Below are 22484 nucleotides of genomic sequence, written 5' to 3' on the forward strand. Positions count from 1 at the left end.
AGTGATGAGAACGGTAAGAATAGCTTGTGTGTAACATCCATATCCACCTGATGAGGTATAGATACTTCCTGGTCTCACTTTTACCATTGAGGAGCCTGGTTGTTACCTGAAATAGCCACTCAAGGCAAACAGCTAGTGAGTCCTGGAGCTGGGATGCAATCCATCTGGTTGAACTTGAGACACTTCACTCCTTAGTCACTACCCTGATTGCCTCTGTGGTGTGTTTAAATAGTCCCTGTTCCCTCAATAGCCCCCTCACAAAAGAGCAAAAATCGGCTTAATTTTCATTAAAGGCGACAGGTTTGAGGGTCTGAACCTTCAGATCACAGTAGTGGAAGAGATTATTAATCTCTCTTTTCTGTTTCTCTTTTAGGTATCAGTTTTTCTTGCAGGTGAAGCAAGATGTCCTTCAGGGCCGGCTGCCCTGCCCCATTAACACTGCTGCTCAACTGGGAGCGTATGCCATCCAGGGTGGGTTTCACTTAAGCAGACTTGCTTCAGAGGTCTTGAGAAGGATGTTTGAATTTTTCTTTTTAAGCAAGTTTATAAACTAAATGACATTTTGCTAAAAAGAAATTGAATTTAGTTAGAATTCTAGGTTTAATCAACATGCTCTCAGAAGAGGTGAAAATGAAACTGGTTACATATCCCTGATAGTAGGTCCCATGGAATTTTAGCCATAGGAGTGGCATTGATTCTTGACTCAGTGGAGAGTCTGAAAATCTGTTCTGTTCTACATTCTGCCTAAGTTGATCGATCCGTCATAGTTGCTGTGTCTCAGAGATCCGACTGATTCCAGGTGGCTGCTGTGAAGATTCCACATGGGCAGGTGCCATCACCAGTTTTATGTGTTGCCTACAGTCAACACCCATTGTCCATTAGCTCTTGGAATCAATGTGGCCACCATATTGAGGGGCAGCTCCAGGCTGCATTGTCATTTTGGAGGCTGAATCTGAGGCTGTCTTCTATTTATAATTACTGAGCCCTTTCAAGGAATCAAGCTAGATATGGGGTGATGAGATAGTATGTTAAGGAACATACTGTGTAGTTCTTGCAGACCAGAAACAGTCTAGAAAAAATATTCCCAGAAAAATGCTGTGTAAATGAACTGGGGAACTGGGTTGGGCTTGGAAGCTGATTAATGTAGGAAGAATTTTTATAAGCCTAACACAGTGAATTCTCTGGTTTCATTTTGTTCTTTGTGTAAACTGTAGTGGGGTTACGTGCAACATCGTGTTGTATTTCCATGACCATTATTTGGGGCAAATATGTTTTGAACCACATGCTTTATCTCTTAGTGTTCTTGTCAGAGAGAGGATCTGGTTGTTTTTCACCTCAGGCATTTCCATTATATGTGCTTTAAATTCTATTTACAACATTGTACTTCATATAAACTGGTAAGAATAAGTTAAATGAAAATGATAGTTATAGTCTCACAGAAAGCAAAAATGTTATGATTTTTAGATAAGGTTTTGTTTATATTCTCTATATATGCTCATCAGAGTTGTTTTAAACTAAAATTAGTTACCTTATATAAATTTATTAGTAAAGCATTTGAAGAAAATATTTAAGCATGATAGGCATACTTTTATTCCTGTATTTTTAGGTATATTATCCTAAAATAGAAAAAAATTACATTTTGTTTCTTTTTTAGCTGAACTCGGAGATTATGATCCATATAAACATACTGCAGGCTATGTGTCAGAGTACCGATTTGTTCCTGATCAAAAGGAAGAACTTGAAGAAGCTATAGAAAGGATTCATAAAACTCTAACGTAAGAAGCACATCTTATTAACAATAATCAGCACATTTTATTAACAATAATCAGCATTAGAGCCTCAGAACTTCATTTTATAACTGGACATTTATACTCTTTGACCAACATGTCTCTGTTTCGCATACACACTCCTCCCTTCCCTCAACTTCTGGTAACCACCATGCTAGTCTCTGTTTTTATGAGGTCTCCTTTTTTAATTCCACATACAAGTGATATATTTTACAGTATTTGTCTTCATCTGTCTTATGTCGTTTAGCATTATGCCCTCACAGTGTATTCATAGACTTGAAAATTGCTAAGAGAGTAGATTTTAAATGTTAGCACAACAAAAATGATAGCCATGCTATGATGGTAATCATTATGCAATATGTGTTTAAACATATCAAATCACTATGGTATACACCTTGAACTTACATAATGTTATATGTCAATTATATCTCAATAAAGCAGGAAAAAAAAAGAATCCCACTTTACATTGCATCAGCGATCATCTTATGCTATTGACAGGCTTAAGAAAAGTTTCTTATTCTATGTCTTGAACATTTTTCTTTTTAAAGGTTTTTTTTTTTTTTACTGCTTATAACACTAAAATGCTCATAGGAAACCCAGACAATTTAAAAAGGAAAAAAATAAGTGTAAAAGAGTAAATCCTAATACTTAAAGTCAGTGTATTTTTAGTCAGTGGCCTTTCAGATCCCTCTCTATGCATAATTTCCCACAGAGAAAATTTATTTTGTATGAAAATTTATTTTATTTAGATTTATGTATGTATGAAATGAAATATATAAATGTATTTATGTATGTATGAAATACATAAATGAAATCATTCTGTTCATACTATATTTTACAATTTTATATTTTTTTCAGTCACCAGTACCTCGTGAAATTAATTTTTTTAAACTATGAACACATTTTATAGTCACAAAAGCCTTAATGTATTCTGGATTTGCTCTGTCTTAAGTATGCAAATTCTTCACAGTTACAAGCAAACCCTTATTCAGTCTTTAGCAATGAATCTGGAGATCATGACACCAGTGTGGCTTTTCAAAGGGTATTATATTAACACCACATGCACTTCTGAGAAATACACACACTCCACGAGTAGGATTTTCAATTAATGACCTGCAGCATTGAAGTTATAATTTAATTTTAGTTATTTTGTTAAATTTCCTATACTGATTAACTTTGCCTTTATTGCCTCTCATGTAACTTTCCCTCTTGAATTTGCTTGGTTTCCGATCTACCATACTTAAGAGACGAAAATGTAGAATTAATCTGGTCAACAAAAAAATGTTTGCCTAAAGGATTTGTTTCAATGAGTAGCAGCAGAAATTGCAATCAGAGAAACCAGGCTCTCTACCTTGTATTCTAGCCTTTTTCTAGAGTCCTGCGTTATAAGGTTTCACTGAAATGAGTGCTGAAAGAATGCCTGTTGCAAAATTATGAAGGCCAGTGTATTTGGCACATTCGGAGAATACTAATTGTGCTAGGAGTTCTCAAGTATAATTATGTTTTGAAATTATCGAGGAGCTTTGGCAAAGCACCTTGTCTGTTTTATGTGATGGCATTGACAGCATGGTGGTTACTTTTGAGAGGCTAAAGCTCAATCAGTATTTGGTAGCTTTTTTGTGTCTAATTTGTGATAAACATTCTTCATAGATTTCAAAAGTATTGCATTGCTGGGTTTTCCAGAGTACCATGGCTGAAACATGGGATTGCCTTGAAGTAGTATTTTTTAATATTTAAAAACTCCTTTTGTTAACCATTAAAAATCTCTTTCTCACTCTCTCTCTCTCTCTCACACACACACACACACACACACACAGAGTTCCACTTATCTGTGGAGATTCTTGGCAGATGCTTATCCTCATTAGGAAGGAATGCTGTTTTCTGTATATTATCACCAATGAAGAGTCAGGGAAGACTTTAAGAAAAGTGACAAGCATTTTGTATTAAGAAAATGACAGATATTTTTGCAGTTTCTGAAGAACTGCACATGTGCTCAGGAAATGCTGTTGAGCAAGGTTGGTTGTTGAGGAACCATTCTCATTCTTCCCACCACTGCTCTCCTCCGTTTACCTCCCGATGGAGAGCTGCTGGAGCATAGAGACATTTTACTCTTTGCAAAGGGGTGTGCTTTTTCATGTGAGTGCTTATATGCTCAATACTCTCTTTGGGGTTTCTGAAACTGAGACTTTTTAATATGTGTGGAGCTATTGTAATTGGCTATAATGAGCAAAACTAGATTTGGTAATACTTACAAGTGTCACCTCAGAATATAAAATTTTGTCACCAGGAAGACAGGAGGTTTCTTGAAATATGAAGGCTTAAGTTTGCATTAGCACAAAGGATTATTTATTTTTCCAGTGAATATAGTGAAAATGGTTTATATTCCCTGTGAGCGCAGTAGCTGTAAGTAAAGTAAGGCTGTTCTGTTTTTATGCTGAGTGCAGGGGTCAGGCTCCTTCTGAAGCAGAGCTGAATTACTTGAGGACTGCCAAATCCCTGGAGATGTATGGTGTTGACCTCCATCCTGTCTATGTGAGTAACATTTAATTAACACAGAATATTTTAAGCTGATGACATTTTCTTAAAAAGTCACTGAAACTCCCAAAGGAAAGCAGCAATCCTGTTGTTTAGTGAGCAGATGATACTTTTTCATCTGTGTTTTTGAACATAAAGAATCTTTTGCGTTGTTTAAATCCTAATGAGTTTTGCATAAAAGTCTGTGATTGTATTTCCATGTGTAGAAAACAATTAACTGGCTTGAAAACACAATCTGGATAATAATTCCAGAGGGGTTAGCTAAACATCAAAACGGTTTTAAATTAGTCTATAATTGATTATATTAGACAGAAAACAGGAGGATTTTCCAAAAATAGAGTGTATGGCTGAAAAGCATTCATAAAATCACCTGCATGGCAAAGTAGACTTTAGGCAACAGTACATGTATAACTATCGGTGGTTCTAGGTTGGATGTTCAGGTGTTATCAGTATTAGGGTTACTGCCTACTGTAGTTATTGCCATTGTATAAATAGGAACATTTTTGCAGATTTTCTTCAGTGGCTGATGAAAGCTTTCTGAATAGGATCAGTGGACACTTACACTGAATCTGCACTGAGTTTTCTGGACCAGGTCTTCAACTTTGAGACACTTTTCTTAGGTTACCAATTGGTTCTTCTATGCCCATGAGACTGGAATGTCATTGTCTTTGATTTTGTGAGTTTAGTTAGCAATAAACAAATTTGATTATTTGAGAAAGTGAATCAGATGTTTTATTTACATGAAATGAATTGCTAAAGGGTGTATGTAGATTGAATGCTTGTCAATTGAATTATGGACTCAGAACTCAGTTTTTAAGAAATCCTGATAATACTTACTATAATACAGGCACTAATTGATGTATTCATTTTGTAATATGTCTTTTGCTCATAAGAGTCTCAGAGTTTCCCAAAACAAATCATCTCATTTTATTTGTAAAAAACTAGAAGCATCCCTGTGTATACTGTTAATATGGCATGAAAGTTACATATTTGGTAGAAGTAGTTGTTCCCTGATAAATTATAATCTAATCTCATTAAACCATTAAATGCTCCATCCTACTGTCCTTTAAAACTTCTTCTAAAACTTTATGGAATACTTCCCTTTTTCTCTTCTTGCCACATTAATCTTGTTAGGTTTTCAGTTTTTTAAAAAGTATATTTTATAGGGAATGTATAAAGAGGGTCTTCTGTAAAATACCTCTACGTTTGTGTAATGTTTATCCTAATTCAAAAAACGCGTTTTTTTGTGAGAGGTGGAAATTTATGGCAAATTAATCAGATTCATTAGTATCTTCCATACATTGCTTTAAAATTGAATTTTTAGAACTAAAAATAGGCTACAGCTGATTTTCTTTGAAAATATATTTATCTTATGTTCCTTGGGAATTTGGCTTTGCAGGCTGTTGTTTGACCTTAGAATAGGAAAAAAAAAAAAAAAAATACAAACTCAATTCCCTGTTTGGTATGCACTCTGTGACATTTTCAATTCAGAATCCCATTTTCTTAATTGGGATTTGTTATTGCCCAGAAATGAAAGGTTTCAAGTCTTTACCAGAAGAGATCGTATTTTAAAATTTTTGAGCAGTCTTAAGTCACAAATGAAAATAGAAAGGCGTATGCTGGAGACCTCAGAAAACCATGCAGGTGGCTGACTGAGGTTTCTAGGGAGGACGATGGTGAACCAGGCCTCATGATCGTCCAGATCGGAGAGTAAGATCAAGATAAGTGATCTTGAAAAGGGCCCTTTAGGGCAGCCAGTGGTTATCAGTTCTTGGCTGCTCAGGAGAATCACCTAGAACATTTATGTGTTTTTGTTACCTGGATTCCATCATTGCTGCTGCTAAGTCACTTCAGTCGTGTCCGACTCTGTGCGACCCCATAGACGGCAGCCCACCAGGCTCCCCCGTCCCTGGGATCCTCCAGGCAAGAACACTGGAGTGGGTTGCCATTTCCTTCTCCAATGCATGAAAGGGAAAAGTGAAAGTGAAGTCACTCAGTCATGTCCAACTCTTTGTGACCCCATGGACTGCAGCCCACCAGGCTCCTCTGTCCTTGGGATTTTCCAGGCAAGAGTACTGGAGTGGGTGGCCATTGCCTTCTCCAGGATTCCATCATTATAGATTCCCATTTAACCTGTTTTGATGGTACCCAGGCAAGAGCATTTTAAGGTCCATGGGGGATTCCAGTTAATATGCAGCTAGGGTTGAAGACCACTATAGAAGCAACATGGAGTGCATCAGTCAGTGGCCTGATTGGTGGGTGGTCCAGGTGGTCCAGGTTCTTTTAATGAACTGAGGTGACCAGTTAGAATACACAAGAACACTTTTCTTAAAAACTTCAGGAAAAATGAGCAGCAAGTTAGCTACCATGATAGCTTAACTAGCTTTCTAAGCTGATGTCTTTGAAAAACCAGATCCAGTATTTATGCAACAGATAATGTGCATATGGCTAATTATAGTTTGACAGAGACTTTTTACATGAATAAATTTATGGTTACAAGCATATGTTTGTTTTTGCAGGGAGAAAACAAATCTGAGTATTTTTTAGGATTAACTCCGGTTGGTGTCGTTGTCTATAAGAATAAAAAACAAGTGGGAAAGTATTTCTGGTAAGTTTAACTTGAGGGCAAAATTGGTATTAAAGTTGTGCACTGTATGTATTGGGCTTATGGAACTAGAATGTCACTGAAAGTGTTGGGGAAAAGCAAACAGACATTTCCAGTGGTTGATAATAAATGAGTGAAACTGGGTGTAAGTTCTCTTCTAGTTCCTGTCGGTGTGTATGTTCTCTGTAAATTTGAGGTATTTTTATTCTAGACTCTTGTCCATGGAGGCTGTTTATAATAGGATTTCCTATCCATTCCAGTGTGTGTGGTGAACTGTGGGCCCAGGACTGCTCTGAGTTCTGACCCTAAATGAGGCAGGATCTGAGAGAGATTGGGGAGCCCACAGCACTACACTGTTTCTGGAAAGGCTGTACTGCCAGGGCCTGGGGATGCCAAGCTCACCTGCATTCACTGGAGAAGCCCAGGAGAATGAGAAGGAAGTGTGTTTAGGAAGGTGTCCAGAGCAAAGGATATACAGGGAACTCTCTACAGTTACAGTAGCAACCTATGAAGGGCCCAGTAGGAGCAACCTTTTTTTCTACCGGATACTTCTCTGAATTTCTGATTAATTCTTAAAAGCACCAGTAGCACTACCATCTGCTTTGTTTTTCAGGCCTCGGATTACAAAGGTTCACTTCAAGGAGACCCAGTTTGAACTCAGAGTACTGGGAAAAGATGTAAGTTTGTGTTTAGTGCTTAGCTTCCCTGAGACGGGAAGCCTTGTCTGCTCACTGATAACTTAGAAGACCTAGTAAAGTAAAACTGCCATGTTTTCTTCAGCTGCGGCCACAGGGAACCAGGTTAATTGACTCGGGTAAACAACTCCTTTTCAAGGAAGGGAAGGGGAAGTGAGTATAAATGAATGAGTTAGTAATGGAGAAATGTCACTTCAGTTTTAACAAAGGGGAAAAAATAACCTTTCTAGGGCACAGGAGCGAATAGGAGGTGATTATCATTATTAGTTCTTCAGTATTGTCTGTGAAGGTAGATCAGATCAGATCAGATCAGTCGCTCAGTCGTGTCCAACTCTTTGCGACCCCATTAATCACAGCACGCCAGGCCTCCCTGTCCATCACTAACTCCCAGAATTCACTGAGACTCATGTCCATCAAGTCAGTGATGCCATCCAGCCATCTCATCCTCTGTCATCCCCTTCTCCTCTTGCCCCCATTCCCTCCCAGCATCAGAGTCTTTTCCAATGAGTCAACTCTTCCCATGACGTGGCCAAAGTACTGGAGTTTCAGCTTTAGCATCATTCCTTCCAAAGAAATCTCAGGGCTGATCTCCTTCAGAATGGACTGGTTGGATCTCCTTGCAGTCCAAGGGACTCTCAAGAGTCTTCTCCAACACCACAGTTCAAAAGCATCAATTCTTCAGCACTCAGCTTTCTTCACAGTCCAACTCTCACATCCATACATGACCACAGGAAAAACCATAGCCTTGACTAGACGAACCTTTGTTGACAAAGTAATGTCTCTGCTTTTGAATATGCTATCTAGGTTGGTCATAACTTTCCTTCCAAGTAGTAAGTGTCTTTTAATTTTATGGCTGCAGTCACCATCTGTAGTGATTTTGGAGCCCAGAAAAATAAAGTCTGACACTGTTTCCACTGTTTCCCCATCTATTTCCCATAAAGTGGTGGGACCGGATGCCATGATCTTTGTTTTCTGAATGTTGAGCTTTAAGCCAACTTTTTCACTCTCCTCTTTCACTTTCGTCAAGAGGCTTTTCAGTTCCTCTTCACTTTGTGCCATAAGGGTGGTGTCATCTGCATATCTGAGGTTATTGATATTTCTCCCGGCAATCTTGATTCCAGCTTGTGTTTCTTCCAGTCCAGCGTTTCTCATGATGTACTCTGCATATAAGTTAAATAAACAGGGTGACAATATACAGCCTTGACGAACTCCTTTTCCTATTTGGAACCAGTCTGTTGTTCCATGTCCAGTTCTAACTGTTGCTTCCTGACCTGCATACAAATTTCTCAAGAGGCAGGCCAGGTGGTCTGGTATTCCCATCTCTTTCAGAATTTTCCACAGTTGATTGTGATCCACACAGTCAAAGGCTTTGGCATAGTCAATAAAGCAGAAATAGATGTTTCTCTGGAACTCTCTTGCTTTTTCCATGATCCAGCGGATGTTGGTACTTTGATCTCTTGTTCCTCTGCCTTTTCTAAAACCAGCTTGAACATCAGGAAGTTCACGGTTCACATATTGCTGAAGCCTGGCTTGGAGAATTTTGAGCATCACTTTACTAGCGTGTGAGATGAGTGCAATTGTGCGGTAGTTTGAGCATTCTTTGGCATTGCCTTTCTTTGGGATTGGAATGAAAACTGACCTTTTCCAGTCCTGTGGCCACTGCTGAGTTTTCCAACTTTGCTGGCATATTGAGTGCAGCACTTTCACAGCATCATCTTTCAGGATTTGGAATAGCTCAACTGGAATTCCATTGCCTGCACCAGCTTTGTTCATAGTGATGCTTTCTAAGGCCCACTTGACTTCACATTCCAGGATATCAGGCTCTAGATGAGTGATCACACCATCATGATTATCTGAGTCGTGAAGATCTTTTTTGTACAGTTCTTCTGTGTATTCTTGCCACCTCTTCCTAATATCTTCTGCTTCTGTTAGGTTCATACCATTTCTGTCCTTTATCGAGCCCATCTTTGCATGAAATGTTCCCTTGGTATCTCTGATTTTCTTGAAGAGATCCCTAGTCTTTCCCATTCTGTTGTTTTCCTCTATTTCTTTGCATTGATCGCTGAAGAAGGCTTTCTTATCTCTTCTTGCTATTCTTTGGAACTCTGTATTCAGATGTTTATATCTTTCCTTTTCTCCTTTGCTTTTCACTTCTCTTCTTTTCACAGCTATTTGTAAGGCCCCCCCAGACAGCCATTTTGCTTTTTGCATTTCTTTTCCATGGGGATGGTCTTCATCCCTGTCTCCTGTACAATATCACGAACCTCATTCCATAGTTCATCAGGCACTCTATCTATCAGTTCTAGGCCCTTAAATCTATTTCTCACTTCCACTGTATAATCAGAAGGGATTTGATTTAGGTCATACCTGAATGGTCTAGTGGTTTTCCCTACTTTCATCAATTTAAGTCTGAATTTGGCAATAAGGAGTTCGTGGTCTGAGCCACAGTCAGCTCCTGGTCTTGTTTTTGCTGACTGTATAGAGCTTCTCCATCTTTGGTTGCAAAGAATATAATCAGTCTGATTTCGGTGTTGACCATCTGGTGATGTCCATGTGTAGAGTCTTCTCTTGTGTTGTTGGAAGAGGGTGTTTGCTATGACCAGTGCATTTTCTTGGCAAAACTCTATTAGTCTTTGCCCTGCTTCATTCCGTATTCCAAGGCCAAATTTGCCTGTTACTCCAGGTGTTTCTTGACTTAAGATTCATGTAATTAGAAGGGTGCAGCCTTCATGCAGGACAAAACATGTCCTAATTTTGTCTCAAAGTCAGTTGAACAATATAGGAAGTCACACTTCTGTTCTTTCCCTAGTTGAGCATGGTAGGTAAACCAGATGAGAAATTCTGGATGCTTTCAAGGGAGTGTGAGCCAAGGCTGCAAAAATGCTGATTGTCCTGCTACAGCTTGGCAGAGACCTCCAGGACTACTTGGTTAGTAGGCACAGGATTTGTTAGAGCCTCAGGGTGCTCTCCTGCCTTGATGAGTAGTTTTAGGGAAACCAGGCAAAAGAAGACAAGAATATGAAAGCTTCCTTTTAATCTCCCTGTGAAAGTAATGCTTCCTTGAAGTGCTGTTACTATGATTCATGTTTATGGGATACACAGGTGAAAATAAGACGTAGGCGAATCCACCCTTCTGTCTCTTTAATACTAGCTTTTGGCAGAACAGAATTCAAGTGAATGGTCTTGAATTGACTTTCTAATAAGACACTTGTAAAAAGAGGTAAAACCAATCTGCTGATGCAGCCACGAACTAAGACACAGGAAGAAAAGTGGCTGCAACCACAGTTGGAACATATCTGGCTCAGTGTCCTGTATGCAGCAGGTGCTCAGTAAACACTTGTCACCTGATCAGTGAACTGATGTACTAGGGTGGTGGGCTGCCAAAGCAGAGAACTTGGTACTACCATTCGTTCTTCTAGAAGAAAATGCAGTGATCCCTCCCAGAATTACGTGGCGTGCTAGCAGAGTGTTTAGTGAGAATGTGATAGTAGGGGTTCCCTGGCAGTCCAGTGGTTAGGACTCCACACTTCCAACTGCTAGGGCCCATGTTCAGTCCCTGGTCGGGGGATCTACGATTACAACCTCACAAACTGCGTGGCCTTGAGAGGGAAAAACAAAACAAAGCATGATAATAAAATGGTAAGACTTTTTCATGGAAACATCACTATTATTCAATGTCATTTTTCCATTGAGATCTAACTTACTTTTGTGAATGAGGTCCTTTGGTGAACTCTTTGTACATTATTACTACACTGCCTTAAAATGCCATCTGCTGCTTTGAGATAAAAGTTTGGTAAAGTTGCAGCTAACTTGAACTTTCAATTTCTTACATTTCTTCATTATTAGGCAAAAGCAACAATAAAGTTGATGTCATTGTGTGATTTTTTATTTTTTTAGTGGCAGTCTCCAGGGGGTGGCCTGGTTTCCTACACACACAGCTCAATGTCTGTGCCCTGGCATTTCTGAGAAAGCGTGACCGTTTGTCAGTGTGCATCCTGAGGCACCGTGTGCTCCTGGCTCTTTTAGTGGCTGTGGTCTTTAGTAAAGTGACAGAGCAGGTCACATATAACTCATGCTTGAATCAAAGGGATTAAAATTTTTGTTTTACACATGAAAAGATGCTCAACATCACTCATTATCAGAGAAATGTAAATCAAAACCACAATGAGGTACCATCTCACTCCGGTGAGAATGGCTGCTATCAAAAAGTCTACAAACAATAAATGCTGGGGAGGGTGTGGAGAAAAGGGAACCCTCTTACACTGTTGGTGGGAATGCAAACTAGTACAGCCACTATGGAGAACAGTGTGGAGATTCCTTAAAAAACTGGAAATAGAACTGCCATACGACCCAGCAATCCCACTGCTGGGCATACACACTGAGCAAACCAGAATTGAAAGAGACACGTGTACCCCATTGTTCATCGCAGCACTGTTTACAATAGCCAGGACATGGAAGCAACCTAGATGCCCATTGGCAGACGAATGGATAAGAAATCTGTGGTACATATACACAATGGAATATTACACAGCTATTAAAAAGAATGCATTTGAATCAGTTCTATTGAGGTGGATGAAACTGGAGCCTATTATACAGAGTGAAGTAAGTCAGAAAGAAAAACACCAATACATATTCTATGTTTATATATATATATTGTATATATTATATAATATATACAATATATATTAACACATATATATGGAATTTAGAAAGATGGTAACGATGACCCTATATGCGAGACAGCAAAAGAGACACAGATGTAAAGAACAGACTTTTGGACTCTGGGGGAGAAGGTGAGGGTGGGATGATCTGAGAGAATAGCATTGAAACATGTATATTACCATATGTGCAACGGATCACCAGTCCAGGTTCAATGTATGAGACAGGGTGCTCAGGGATAGTGCACTGGGATGACCCTGAGGGATGGGATGGGGAGGGAGGTGGGAGGGGGGTTCAGGGTGTGGAACACATGTACACGCATGGCTGATTCATGTCAACGTATGCAGAACCACTACAATATTGTAAAGTAATTAGCCTCCAATTAAAATAAATTAAAAAAAAGAAAAAATTTTTGTTTTATTAAATACTACATTAACCAAAGCACACCATTTCCTGAGTATTCTGGATTTGCAGAGTCTTTTTTCTTTCTCTACCAGGGCATCTCTTTGTGAGGTGGTGATATATATGTTAGAATAAAGTTGATTAATATGGAGGCCTAACTGTTAATCACAGATTAAATAAGCCCCTGAAAGTTATCACCTGGAACAGTAATCACCATCAATTTGAAAAATGATTGAGGGCCTTATTCTGCTGGTTTTCTGGTTGACTGCTCCAGAGACTTAACTACGTATGTTAAGTGCTGTTAGGGCCAAATTCAGAGATTGAGTTCTCAAAAGAATAGCAATGTCCTGTAGATAAAATATTTTCCTGAGGTCGCTCTGTGGCACTGCTGCTTCTGCTGCTGCTAAGTCGCTTCAGTCGTGTCTGATCTGTGTGACCCCACTAGGCTCCTCTGTCCCTGGGATTCTTCAGGCAAGAATACTGGAGTGGGTTGCCATTTCCTTCTCCAATACTGTGGCACTAATGCTGTCCCATTCCACTTTTAAATATTAACTGTGCCCAACATAACACATTGACATATTTTAATAAACATTAATAATATTTAATGTGTACTGATAATTTGTCTATATATTGCTTTGCAAATAGCAAATAGCTGTCTGTAACTAAGTACTGTTTTTATAAAAGTTTATCCTTCTGACAAGGTCAGAATCTAATTAGTATAAATACTTTTATGCATTGTTTAAGCTTCCTAGTAGGTACTGTGGTTTAAAGAAAAATCTTACATGATGATTGTAGAAATCTGGGAATTACACTATGAAGAAGAAAATTTAAATTATCTAGTACTTTAGATCAAAGGTAGTGATTATGATTATTACTTTGGTACACTCTCTTAGATTTTTTCCCTGTTAGAGTGAACATTTAATGTATGTATATAGACATGTATATATATTTCATCTCCATGTGGTTTTGTACACAGTTTTTATACTTCATAGCATATCACAAATATTTCTCCTTTTATTATATATTCATGTTGTGCCTGCATAGTGTTTGGTTATGTGTTTTTTCTTAATGTTGCAGTTAACATTTTTTTCCTCCTCTTATATCTCATAACTTTTTTTTGCTGATAGAGGTGAAAGCTGTGGAATTTTATGTTTATTTCAAATATGGATGTTTTGTTGAATTCTTTTGTTCTAGCCAGGAGTCTTAATTTGATACTTACACATTTTATAGCTATATAGTTATATCAGTCACAGGTAAAAATAGTTTATACTCTTGTTTCACTTATTTAATAAACTTTTGTAATTTTATAGTATTGGTCACAACTTCTAGAAGAGTGTCAAGTGATCTAGTCATATAAAGAATTCTTGGTTAGTTTTTTATTTTATTTCTTTTTATTTTTTACTTTTATTTATTGAGTTTAACTCTTTAATGAACTGTCACAGCAGCTAAAGCGTTTTACATTCCCATCTAGCAGAGCTCCAAGTTTTCGATATGCTCATTCACACTTGTGATTTTCTACTTTTTTTATTGTGACTGTCACAGTGGTTGTGAGGTGGTGTCTCACTGTGATTTTGATTTGCAAATAAATGCTATTTTTAAGTAATTAAAAAATCAAAATCAATGCAAACAAAAATCCATGATGAACAAAATATCAGAATCTTAATAAAAACAGGATTCTGCATTTGTATACTCATTTCACTCACCTCACTGTTTTTTCTGTTTGTTGGTTTGTTTTGTTTTTTGTTTTGGCTTTTTTTGGGGGGGTCACACTGCCCTGTTTCTGGGTCTTAGTTCCCTCACCAAGATCTAACCTGGACTCACTGCAATGAAAGTGCAGAGCCTTTACCACTGGACCATGGGGGAATTCCTACCTCTCCATATTTTATTTTATTTTTTTAAATATAAATTTATTTATTTTAATTGGAGAATAATTACTTTACAATATTGTACTGGTTTTGCCATACGTTGACATGAATCTGCCATAGGTGTACATGTGTTCCCGATCCTGAATCCCCTTCCCTCTTCCCTCCCCATCCCATCCTTCTGGGTCATCCCAGTGCACCAGCCCCGTGTATTCTGTATCATGCATCGAACCTGGACTGGCGATTCGTTTCACATATGGTAATATACATGTTTCAATGCCATTCTCCCAAATCATCCCACCCTCTCCCTCTCCCACAGAGTCCAAAAGACTGTTCTATATATCTGTGTCTCTTTTGCTGTCTCATATACAGGGTTATCATTGCCATCTTTCTAAATTCCATATATATGCGTTAGTATACTGCATTGGTGTTTTTCTTTCTGGCTTACTTCACTCTGTATAATAGGCTCCAGTTTCATCCACCTCATTAGAACTGATTCAAATGTATTCTTTTTAATGGCTGAGTAACACTCCATTGTGTATATGTACCACAGCTTTCTTATCCATTCATCTGCTGATGGACATCTAGGTTGCTTCCATGTCCTGGCTATTATAAACAGTGCTGCGATGAACATTGGGGTACACGTGTCTCTTTCAATTCTGGTTTCCTTGGTGTGTATGCCCAGCAGTGGAATTGCTGGGTCGTATGGCAGTTCTATTTCCAGTTTTTTAAGGAATCTCCACACTGTTCTCCATAGTGGCTGTACTAGTTTGCATTCCCACCAACAGTGTAAGAGGGTTCCCTTTTCTCCACACCATCTCCAGCATTTATTGTTTGTAGACTTTTGGATTGCAGCCATTCTGACTGGCGTGAAATGGTGCCTCATTGTGGTTTTGATTTGTATTTCTCTGATAATGAATGATGTTGAGCATCTTTTCATGTGTTTGTTAGCCATCTGTATGTCTTCTTTGGAGAAACGTCTATTTAGTTCTTTGGCCCATTTTTTGATTGGGTCATTTATTTTTCTGGAATTGAGTTGCAACTCTGCAGGAGTTGCTTGTATATTTTTGAGATTAATTCTTTGTCAGCTGCTTCATTTTCTATTATTTTCTCACATTCTGAAGGCTGTCTTTTCACCTTGCTTATAGTTTCCTTTGTTGTGCAGAAGCTTTTAAGTTTAATTAGGTCCCATTTGTTTATTTTTGCTTTGATTTCCAATATTCTGGGAGGTGGGTCATAGAGGATCCTGCTGTGATTTATGTTGGAGAGTGTTTTGCCTATGTTCTCCTCTACGAGTTTTATAGTTTCTGGTCTTACGTTTATAGATCTTTAATCCATTTTGAGTTTATTTTTGTGTATGGTGTTAGAAAGTGTTCTAGTTTCATTCTTTTACAAGTGGTTGACCAGTTTTCCCAGCACCACTTGTTAAAGAGATTGTTGTTTCTCCATTGTGTATTCTTGCTTCCTTTGTCAAAGATAAGGTATCCATAGGTGTGTGGATTTATCTCTGGGCTTTCTATTTTGTTCCATTGATCTATATGTCTGTCTTTGTGCCAGTACTATACTGTCTTGATGACTGTGACTTTGTAGTAGAGCCTGAAGTCAGGCAAGTTGATTCCTCCAGTTCCATTCTTCTTTCTCAAGATTGCTTTGGCTATTTGAGGTTTTTTTGTATTTCCATACAAATTGTGAAATTATTGGTTCTAGCTCTGTGAAAAATCTTGATTGTGAAGATCTTTTTTGTACAGTTCTTCTGTGTATTCTTGCCATCTCTTCTTAATATCTTCTGCTTCTGTTAGGTTCATACCATGTCTGTCCTTTAGCAAGACCATCATTGCATGAAATGTTCCCTTGGTATCTCTAATTTTCTTGAAGAGATCTCTAGTCTTTCCCATTCTGTTGTTTTCCTCTATTTCTTTGCATTGATCGCTGAAGAAGGCTTTCTTATCTCTCCTTCTGATTCTTTGGAACTCTGCATTCAGATGCTTATATCTTCCCTTTTCTCCTTTGCTTTTCACTTCTCTTCTTTTCACAGCTATTTGTAAGGCCTCCTCAGACAGCCATTTTGCTTTTTTGCATTTCTTTTCCATGGGGATGGTCTTGATCCCTGTCTCCTGTGCAGTGTCAGGAACCTCCATCCATAGTTCATCAGGTACTCTACCTATCAGATCTAGTCCCTTAAATCTATTTCTCACTTCCACTGTATAATCATAAGGGATTTGATTTAGGTCATACCTGAATAGTCTAGTGGTTTTCCCTACTTTCTTCAATTTAAGTCTGAATTTGGCAATAAGGAGTTCATGATCTGAGCCACAGTCAGCTAGCTCCCCGTCTTGTTTTTGCTGACTGTATAGAGCTTCTCTGTCTATAAAAAAAGTTGGAAAAAGTTGGCTTAAAGCTCAACATTCAGAAAACTAAGATCATTGCATCTGGTCCCATCGCTTCATGGGAAATAGTTGGGGAAACTGTGGAAACAGTGTCAGACTTTTTTTGGGGGGGCTCCAGAATCACTGCAGATGGTGATTGCAGCCATGAAATTAAAAGACGCTTACTCCTTGGAAGGAAAGTTATGACCAACCTAGTAGCCTATTCAAAAGCAGAGACATAACTTTGCCAACAAAGGTCCGTCTACTCAAGGCTCTGGTTTTTCCAATGGTCATGTGTGGATGTGAGAGTTGGACTGTGAAGAAAGCTGAGAGCCGAAGAATAGATGCTTTTGAACTGTGGTGTTTGAGAAGACTCTTGAGAATCCCTTGGACTGCAAGGAGATCCAACCAGTCCATCCTAAAGGAGATCAGTCCTGGGTGTTCATTGGAAGGACTAATGCTAAAGCTGAAATTCCAATACTTTGGCCACCTCATGCGAAGAGTTGACTCATTGAAAAAGACCCTGATGCTGGGAGGGATTGGGGGCAGGAGGAGAAGGGGATGACAGAGGATGAAATGGCTGGATGGCATCACCAAGTCTATGGACATGAGTTTGAGTGAACTCTGGGTGTTGGTGATGGACAGCGAGGCCTGGCATGCTGCGATTCATGGGGTTGCAAAGAGTTGGACATGACTGAGTGACTGAACTGAACTGAACTATGAAAAATACCTTTGGTAGCTTGATAGGGATTGCACTGAATCTATAGATTGCTTTGGGTAGTATACTCATTTTCACTATATTGATTCTTCCAATCCATGAACATGGTATATTTCTCCATCTATTAGTTTCCTCATTGATTTCTTTCACCAGTGTTTTATAGTTTTATATATATAGGTGTTTTGCTTCTTTAGGTAGATATATTCCTAAGTATTTTATTCTTTTCATTGCAATGGTGAATGGAATTGTTTCCTTAATTTCTCTATTTTCTCATTATTAGTGTATAGGAATGAAAGTGATTTCTGTGTGTTGATTTTATATCCTGCAACTTTACTATATTCATTGATTAGCTCTAGTAATTTTCTGGTGGAGTCTTCAGGGTTTTCTGTGTAGAGGATCATGTCATCTGCAAACAGTGAGAGTTTTACTTCTTTTCCAATCTGGATTCCTTTTATGTCTTTTTCTGCTCTTATTGCTGTGGCCAAAACTTCCAAAACTATGTTGAATAGTAGTGGTGAGAGTGGGCACCCTTGTCTTGTTCTTGACTTTAGGGGAAATGCTTTCAATTTTTCACCATTGAGGATAATGTTTGCTGTGGGTTTGTCATATATAGCTTTTATTATGTTGAGGTATGTTCCTTCTGTTCCTGCTTTCTGGAGGGTTTTTGTCATAAATGGATGTTGAATTTTGTCAAAGGCTTTCTCTGCATCTATTGAGATAATCATATGGTTTTTATCTTTCAATTTGTTAATGTGGTATACTACATTGATTGATTTGCAGATATTGAAGAATTCTTGTATCCCTGGGATAAAACCCACTTGGTCATGATGTATGATCTTTTTAATATGTTGTTGGATTCTGTTTGCTAGAATTTTGTTAAGGATTTTTGCATCTATATTCATCAGTGATATTGGCCTGTAGTTTTCTTTTTTGTGGCATCTTTGTCACTTTTTGGTATTAGAGTGATGGTGGCCTCATAGAATGAGTTTGGAAGTTTACCTTCCTCTGCAATTTTCTGGAAAAGTTTGAGTAGGATAGGTGTTAGCTCTTCTCTAAATTTTTGGTAGAATTCAGCTGTGAAGCCGTCTGGTCCTGGGCTTTTGTTTGTTGGAAGATTTCTGATTACAGTTTCAATCTCCGTGCTTGTGATGGATCTGTTAAGATTTTCTATTTCTTCCTGGTCCAGTTTTGGAAAGTTGTACTTTTCTAAGAATTTGTCCATTTCTTCCAAGTTGTCCATTTTATTGGCATATAGTTACTGATAGTAGTCTCTCATGATCCTTTGTATTTCTTTGTTGTCTGTTGTGATCTCTCCATTTTCATTTCTAGTTTTATTGATTTGATTTTTCTCCCTTTGTTTCTTGATGAGTCTGGCTAATGATTTGTCAATTTTATTTATCTTCTCAAAGAACCAGCTTTTGGTTTTGTTGATTTTTGCTATGGTCTCTTTTGTTTCTTTTGCATTTATTTCTTCCCTAATTTTTAAGATTTCTTTCCTTCTACCAATTATGGGGTTCTTCATTTCTTCCTTTTCTAGTTGGTTTAGGTGTAGAGTTAGGTTATTTATTTAACTTTTTTCTTGTTTCTTGAGGTGAGCCTGTATTGTTATGATCCTTCTCCTTAGCACTGCTTTTATAGTATCTCACAGGTTTTGGGTTGTTGTGTTTTCATCTTCATTTGTTTCTATGCATATTTTTATTTCTTTTTTGATTTCTTCTGTGATAAGTTGGTTATTCAGCAGCGTGTTGTTCAGCCTCCATATGTTGGAATTTTTAATAGTTTTTCTCCTGTAATTGACATCTCATCTTACTGTATTGTGGTCAGAAAAGATACTTGGAATGATTTCAGTTTTTTTGAATTTACCAAGGCTAGATTTATGGCCCAGGATGTGATCTATCCTGGAGAAGGTTCCATGTGCGCTTGAGAAAAAGGTAAAATTCATTGTTTTGGGGTGAAATGTCCTATAGATATCAATTAGGTCTAACTGGTCTATTGTATCATTTAAAGTTTGTGTTTCCTTGTTAATTTTCTGTTTAGTTTATCTATCCATAGGTATGCATGGGGTATTAAAGTCTCCCACTATTATTGTGTTATTGTTAATTTCCCCTTTCATACTTGTTAGCATTTGTCTTACATATTGTGGTGCTCCTATGTTGGGTGAATATATATTTATAATTGTTATATCTTCTTCTTGGATTGATCCTTTGATCATTATGTAGTGTCCTTCTTTGTCTCTTTTCACAGCCTTTGTTTTAAAGTCTATTTTATCTGATGTGAGTATTGCTACACCTTCTTTCTTTTAGTCTCTATTTGCATGGAATATCTTTTTCCAGCCCTTCACTTTCAGTCTGTATGTGTCCCTTGTTTTGAGGTAGGTCTCTTGTAGACAACATATATAGGGGTCTTGTTTTTGTATCCATTCAGCCAGTCTTTGTCTTTTGGTTGAGGCATTCAACCTATTTACATTTAAGGTAATTATTGATGAGTATGATCCTGTTGCCATTTTCTTTATTGTTTTGGGTTCGAGTTTATACACCTTTTCTGTGTTTCCTGTCTAGAGAAGATCCTTTAGCATTTGTTGGAGAGCTGGTTTGGTGGTGCTGAATTCTCTCAGCTTTTGCTTGTCTGTAAAGCTTTTGATTTCTCCTTCATATTTGAATGAGATCCTTTCTGGGTACAGTAATCTGGGCTGTAGGTTATTTTCTTTCATCACTCTAAGTATGTCTTGCCATTCCTTTCTGGCCTGAAGAGTTTCTATTGAAAGATCAGATGTTATCCTTATGGGAATCCCCTTGTGTGTTATTTGTTGTTTTTCTGTTGCTGCTTTTAATATTTGTTCTTTGTGTTTGATCTTTGTTAATTTGATTAATATGTGGTTTTTTATTTTAATAAAAACCCCACTATTGTTTTACAACATGTATATTAGCTCTCGGTTTTAAGAATGTGTTCATTACTGGAGTTTACATTTTTTAAAAGTTTGGATGAAATGGTTGATTTTCACTGAGTGCCCTGAGAGCCAAGATTGCTGGTTGTTCACTCATTCAATAAGTAATGCTGATTTCAAAAATCCAGATGAGAGATGATAGTGACTTGGACCAGAGTCGTACTATTTCAAGTGCTGAGAAGCTTTTGGATCTGGATGCAGCCACATGGTTTTATGGACGTGGGAAATATGGCTTGGTGACTTAAATGTGTTTGGCACCAATGGCAGCAAGAATGGAGCTGCCATCAAGGGAGGTGGGGGAGGCTGTGAGTAGAGAGGTTCAGGGAGTCTCAGATATGTGGTAGATGTTTAAATGGGGACATTTGGGAGACATGTATAATAACATTCTTTATATTAATAGGAGGTAAAGTTGTTTCTGATTGGTAGCAGATTGAATGATTTGTGAAAATAAGGAGGAGTTTAGGATCATACCCAAATTTCTTGGTTTCATTAACAGGGGAGAATGTAGTCTCCACAGTAGGCCCAGAAGTTGGCATGTACTAAGCACATTGTTGAATGAATGGGGGAAAAAATGATGCTGTGATTATATTTACATGTAATACATCGTGGAACTGACCTCAGCTAAACCCACCCAGCGTGACAGGATGTAGAATCAAAAGGTTTCTGGCAGCTCTGGCCACAAGTAATTAGACCAACGTGGCTGAACTCTCTGCCTGCTTTGGCAAGAGGACACGGGAAGTGATGGTGGCCAGGAGCTGACACTGTTCATCAATAAGCCCAAGAGGTTTTGGTTACACAAGCTAGGCATTCCTTTCATGCTTGAAGTAGAACTACAGAGTTTTAAAATTTGATTTTATTTGAGGACAATTCCAAATTTATAAAAAGTTGCAAAGATTAAAATACTACAAAGAACAGGGTTATATATTGTTACTTACATTCATTTGTTAGCATTTTACTCTGTTTCCATTTTTGTTATTTCTCTACACATACATACTACCTTCTGAGTGATTTGACTGTATGTTTCACATGTCATTTGTCTCTAATTACTTCAGTGTGTATTTCCTAAGAATAAGAATATTTTCTCATGTGGCCACAGCATATTTATCTTCTTAATAAATTTATGTTGATAGAATACTTCTATTATCTACTTATAGAAATATATATAAATATTTTTTCAACTTTGTTGATTGACCTAATAACATTCTTTATATTAATAGCATTTTCCTGCTCCAGTGTAGAATCAACTTAGCCTCCTTTAATCTGGAACATTTTAGTAGCATTTTTGTTTTTTATGATGGATGGGGGATTTTTGAAGAATACAATTCTACCCCACTTTTTGAAAATACAGTTGACTTTTAAATATCAAGGGGTTTGAATTGCATGGGTCCACCATGGATGGATTTGTTTCACTAAATAGATGCTACAGGTACTTCTTGATCTGTGCTTAGTTGGACATGAGGAAGCAGAACCCTGGATCCAGAGGGCCGACTGTGTGGGGGTTGGCACTGCTAATGCACTATTGCTCCAGGGTCAACTGTAGATTTTCATATTTGTCTGATATTTCACTGTAGTCAGATGAGATTCTGCATTCTCAGCTGGAAAGCAGCCCAGGTGAAGTTGTGGCTCGCCTGGGGTGTTAGATCTGGAGGAGCATGGAGACTCCTGTCTACCTCTCGTTGGTTATTTTATATTAGTGTAATTGCTGGTTTCTTTCCCCTCCTTTACAACTAATAGGAAATCTGTGAAGGGATCATGTCATTCAGTGCAAATACTGCGCTCTTCAAAATGTCCCTTAGGTCTAACATTGACTTAGGACTCTTTCCTGATTAGATCTTTTACTATGATGCTTGCAAAATGCTGACTTTCTAGCTCTCCCATTGCCTCCATATTTTATCTTTAATTGGAGGAAAA

At 37.9% G+C, this 22484-nt stretch overlaps 1 protein-coding gene across 5 annotated transcripts in view; it reads left to right on the forward strand.

Moving 5' to 3' along the window:
- The window catches only part of EPB41L4A (erythrocyte membrane protein band 4.1 like 4A), a 294024-nt gene that overhangs the window by 176987 nt on the left and 94553 nt on the right, over positions 1-22484 (forward strand). For all 5 annotated transcript variants that reach the window (XR_003512866.1, XM_027552607.1, XM_027552610.1 and 2 more), the window contains 5 exons: positions 374-471; positions 1655-1775; positions 4232-4319; positions 6842-6930; positions 7541-7604. Coding sequence is in view for 4 of the 5 variants with exons in the window: in XM_027552607.1 (XP_027408408.1) it covers positions 374-471; positions 1655-1775; positions 4232-4319; positions 6842-6930; positions 7541-7604 (460 nt within the window). In the remaining variant the exon portion in view is untranslated. The remainder of the gene's footprint in view (positions 1-373; positions 472-1654; positions 1776-4231; positions 4320-6841; positions 6931-7540; positions 7605-22484) is intronic.

The sequence above is a fragment of the Bos indicus x Bos taurus genome, chromosome 10, assembly GCF_003369695.1.
Source record: "Bos indicus x Bos taurus breed Angus x Brahman F1 hybrid chromosome 10, Bos_hybrid_MaternalHap_v2.0, whole genome shotgun sequence".
Classification (NCBI taxonomy): domain Eukaryota; kingdom Metazoa; phylum Chordata; class Mammalia; order Artiodactyla; family Bovidae; genus Bos; species Bos indicus x Bos taurus.